This window comes from Juglans regia, chromosome 15 (assembly GCF_001411555.2).
Source record: "Juglans regia cultivar Chandler chromosome 15, Walnut 2.0, whole genome shotgun sequence".
NCBI classification, from domain to species: Eukaryota; Viridiplantae; Streptophyta; class Magnoliopsida; order Fagales; family Juglandaceae; genus Juglans; species Juglans regia.
Window position 1 is genome coordinate 4,345,677 of NC_049915.1, and position 3,767 is coordinate 4,349,443.

Below are 3,767 nucleotides of genomic sequence, written 5' to 3' on the forward strand. Positions count from 1 at the left end.
ACTTTTAACAACAATACACCAATTCGCAAATGCAAAGGTTTCTATTTGTTTCCCTGTTATTAACCTAATCAAACGTGTGGAATTGAAATGAGGTTATATATAGCAATTATTCATTTATGAGTAATATTAAATACAATCTTAGTCTTAGAGTGTCTGAGTCCCGTATGACATACTCCCTTTGAATCCATTAAAAAAATAATTTTTTATGTAAATCTCAACGTTTTTTAAAGAAGTGTGCAAAATTTACAACTATAAATATTATTTCTCATCTTTTGATTCCAATGTTCTCAAATCTCACAACATGCACCAGTCTCAAGCCGACTTCGGTTAGAAAACCAAAAAAGAGAGAGACAGGGAACTTGGCCTCGGCATTTTTTTTTTATTTCCAAGATTTTTTACATACTTGGGCGTATAGATTACATGAAAGGTAGCCCCAATGTAATGAAATCATGAAACAACACTAGAAACGCAGCCAAATTAAAGCTGAGAGCATGCAGCAGCAAACACAACCAAACCAGCAAGAAAAGAAGCCAATTCCCCCCACTCAGTCCCAAATGCCAACCTCCATGAATCCATCCTCAGTAGCACAGCCCCTGAACATCCCAGTTGTATTGAACCCACATGCAACTTCCCCTTTGCTCGACACTGCTATGAGGCCAGCCTTCCCTTCATCGAGCCGCTCCTTGACAACAAAATCCACAGCCTCCTGAAGCCCCAGCCCCTTGTATTCCATCACTGCCGCCACCTCCCGCGCCAGAGTGCCCCTTATGATTGCCTCGCCCTCTCCCGTGCACGACACCCCGCAGAGATTACATGCGTAGGTCCCGGCACCGATCAGCGGAGAGTCTCCAATGCGACCGGTCATCTTGTTCATCAGCCCGCCGGTTGATGTTGCAGCCGCACACCTTCCCTGGCTGTCCACCACCACGCACCCTACCGTCTCCGGCGCATACACGCTGATTGGCAGCCCGTTCATCTGGATTGGACTCTCCACCACGGCGCTGCATGTCTCCAATCCAAGCGCTGGGATCCTGTAGTCAAACTGAGATCCGGACATTTTAAGGAAAGTTAGTGGGTATCCAGCTCCCATCACCTGGTTTCATCATTTTTCTCTTTGAAGATCGTAGATAATCAAACAGATTACAGATTATAAGTACCACGATGGTGTTTGCTTCCTTTGCCAATTTCAGCATTCCCACGTTTTCTTCCGTGATGAAATATTCATTGTCCACGACCTCCACACCCTGCAGAAATTAAAATCCACACCATGTATGAAAACAGAGCAAAGATTCAGTACCCTTGTACTATTAACGGCATGCATTTTTATTTTCGAATGAAAGGATTAAACACTGGCCACTTCAACGATTAGTTCTTAAATCAGAAAATCAACCTAAAAATAGGGCCAAATACAGGTACACAAAAAGCAGTATAGCCACAGGACAAACTGCATTAGCAGAACCAAGTACAACAAACACGCGGAACCAAGTGTACAATCCTTCTACACGTGAAACGAAAAGCCAAATGAACCTTTTTAGTTTTTATGGTGAAAATTAGACCTGTTGCCTGGCAAATTCTTCGGCGCCGGAGAAAGCTAGGTAGGAGTGGGGAGATCTCTCCATGACGAGTCGGGCCAAAGAGACGGGGTTCTTGACGGTGGTCACGCCCGAAACAGCACCGCATCTCCTCCCACACCCGTCCATGATGCTCGCTTCCATCTCCACAGTACCTTTCGCCGTCAGGGCAGATCCACGGCCGGAGTTGAACAGGGGGTCGGATTCCAGTTCTCTAACCTGTATTGCGCAAACCAAATCACAGAATGTTAAAGTTGTTTTTGTCGGTAATAAACTCCAACACACAGCCCCATTTGGCATTCCATCATGCAGACAAGACACAGAGGCCATGCAAACAAATTAAACAATCATAAAAAGAAATGGGATATGTACGACTTTTTCTTCGCACTTGTTTATTTATTTCCAAGAAAATATACACGAAACGGAATACAGACAAGGGGCTGGAGTGACGGTACTCGCAAGATTCCAACTTTTTTCTTCCTATTTCTTTTGTGGGATTCAAATGCCGAAGGTTACTGCATGGCGACATAACAGAGGAAAGGGAAACTGAAGGGGACAGATAAGAAAAGCGCACGCACACACACACAGAGAAAGAGAGAGAGAGAGACGTACAACGAGTTCGACGACATCGATGGCAGGGAGATTGGAGCGAAGAGCGGAGATACCAAGATTGAGGCAGCGAGTGAGGAGTTGTTTGGCCTCCTCTTGACGCTGTTGAGGGAGATTTGGGTCCACACCAGCGCCACCATGCACCGCTATAGCCCACCCTCCCATTGTTTTCTCTCCGGCTCTCTCGCTCGCTCGCTCTCCCCCGCTGTCGCTGCGAAAGTACGTTACTGAGTTACGAGAAGATACTGGGGGAAGTTGGTGCGTTTAAATAGGAGCTGCCGCCAGCTGGGGCGGACTCCAAGGCTCTATGTGTATCGAGTTTAATTGTGATTTAGATTCCTTTTTGCATCCATCCCTGGTGGGGGCCGGGTACCACCACCTGGCCCGCCTGGGACATGCATGGGGCGGGCAGGGTTGTCTACCCATATCGGGCGGGCGGACGGCCAGCACTAGAACCATGGTAAAAGCGGGGCAGGTGCCGGGTGGGGCGGAGTCCTGCCCCGCCTGGGTTTCACCCACCTGCCCAAATTTATATATATAAATACATATATTTAAAAAAAAAATTAAATGAAACAATGTTGTTTTATTTTAGAATAATATCAACTCTCACCAAACTCACTAATCTCACCTCTGTATCTTGGCTTTCTCTCCATCTCCTCTCACTCTCTTTTATCAACTCTCTTTCTTTTGCCACTCGATACCATGGGTGGAGCGGATGGTCCATACGTCAATCCACTTGGCCAGCATTCAAGTGGGGTCACCAACCCATGTTAGAGAGGGTCGGGGTCTAGAGACCAAACTCACTTCTCCTCCTCCCCGACCCATGCGAATGCAACGGATAGGATAGCCGATTGTTGCCAACCTGTTGGGGCGGATAGCATACCTACATCCTTGCACTATTTCAAGGGAAGATATATTAGCTAGGGAGCCATATTTTCCATTAACATTTTAATTACACAAAATAAATATAGTTTTAAAAAAGGAAACAAGGAATACTTGCATTTTTTTAAAGGTAGCTTTAATTTCTATCTAGATGTAACTATAGTGGCACCTACCCATTGGGAACCAAACAGAAGGAATCTAGATGGTTAAAAGCTGTATGTGTTCCCTTAATTCCAATTTTAATCATAACTTGAGACTTTAAATTTACTAGAAAACTCAAATGAATACTTAGATAGCTAATGTCAATACTCTAAGAACTAAACCACTTGATTCAATTTGGATTGAGACACAATCTTAGCCTATTTCATTTCATTATTACAACTTTAACAAACTTCTACATAAAATACAATAAACAATTCAACTTTTTTAAATCTCAAAATAATAATAATATTAAAAAATAATATTCTAATAATATTTTATTCAATTTTTAATTTTTATCTCAATTCACTATCTAAACTTAAACGGCAGCTAATTAATGCCAATACTATCACATTCATTCAATCAAATTTGGCTGCAAAATATACGCATGCACCTAACATTTTATTTTAAGCAGCAAATCATTAAATATTCTCAAATCAGATAAACGTGTTGTTCTCTCACAAATAGAAGCTTATCATAGAAATAATGGAACCAGATCATGTTTCT

At 43.1% G+C, this 3,767-nt stretch overlaps 1 protein-coding gene across 1 annotated transcript; it reads right to left on the reverse strand.

Moving 5' to 3' along the window:
* Positions 1-284: 284 nt before the first annotated feature.
* On the reverse strand, positions 285-2,487 carry LOC108990335 (probable isoaspartyl peptidase/L-asparaginase 2). The gene is made up of 4 exons (XM_018964275.2): positions 2,184-2,487; positions 1,557-1,790; positions 1,158-1,244; positions 285-1,042 (listed from the first exon to the last, which is right to left on the reverse strand). The coding sequence occupies exons 1-4, from the start codon at positions 2,343-2,345 to the stop codon at positions 545-547; spliced, it is 981 nt and encodes a 326-aa protein (XP_018819820.1). The 5' UTR covers positions 2,346-2,487; the 3' UTR covers positions 285-544.
* Between the last annotated feature and the right edge of the window lie 1,280 nt (positions 2,488-3,767).

Coding starts and splice junctions, on each gene's coding strand:
- LOC108990335 (XM_018964275.2), bottom strand. CDS start 2,345: ATGGGAGGGTGGGCTATAGCGGTGCATGGTGGCGCTGGTGTGGACCCA. Junction 1,245..1,556: donor AAGAATTTGCCAGGCAACAG/GTCTAATTTTCA, acceptor TAATTTCTGCAG/GGTGTGGAGGTCGTGGACAA. Junction 1,043..1,157: donor AGGAAGCAAACACCATCGTG/GTACTTATAATC, acceptor TCCGGATCTCAG/TTTGACTACAGGATCCCAGC.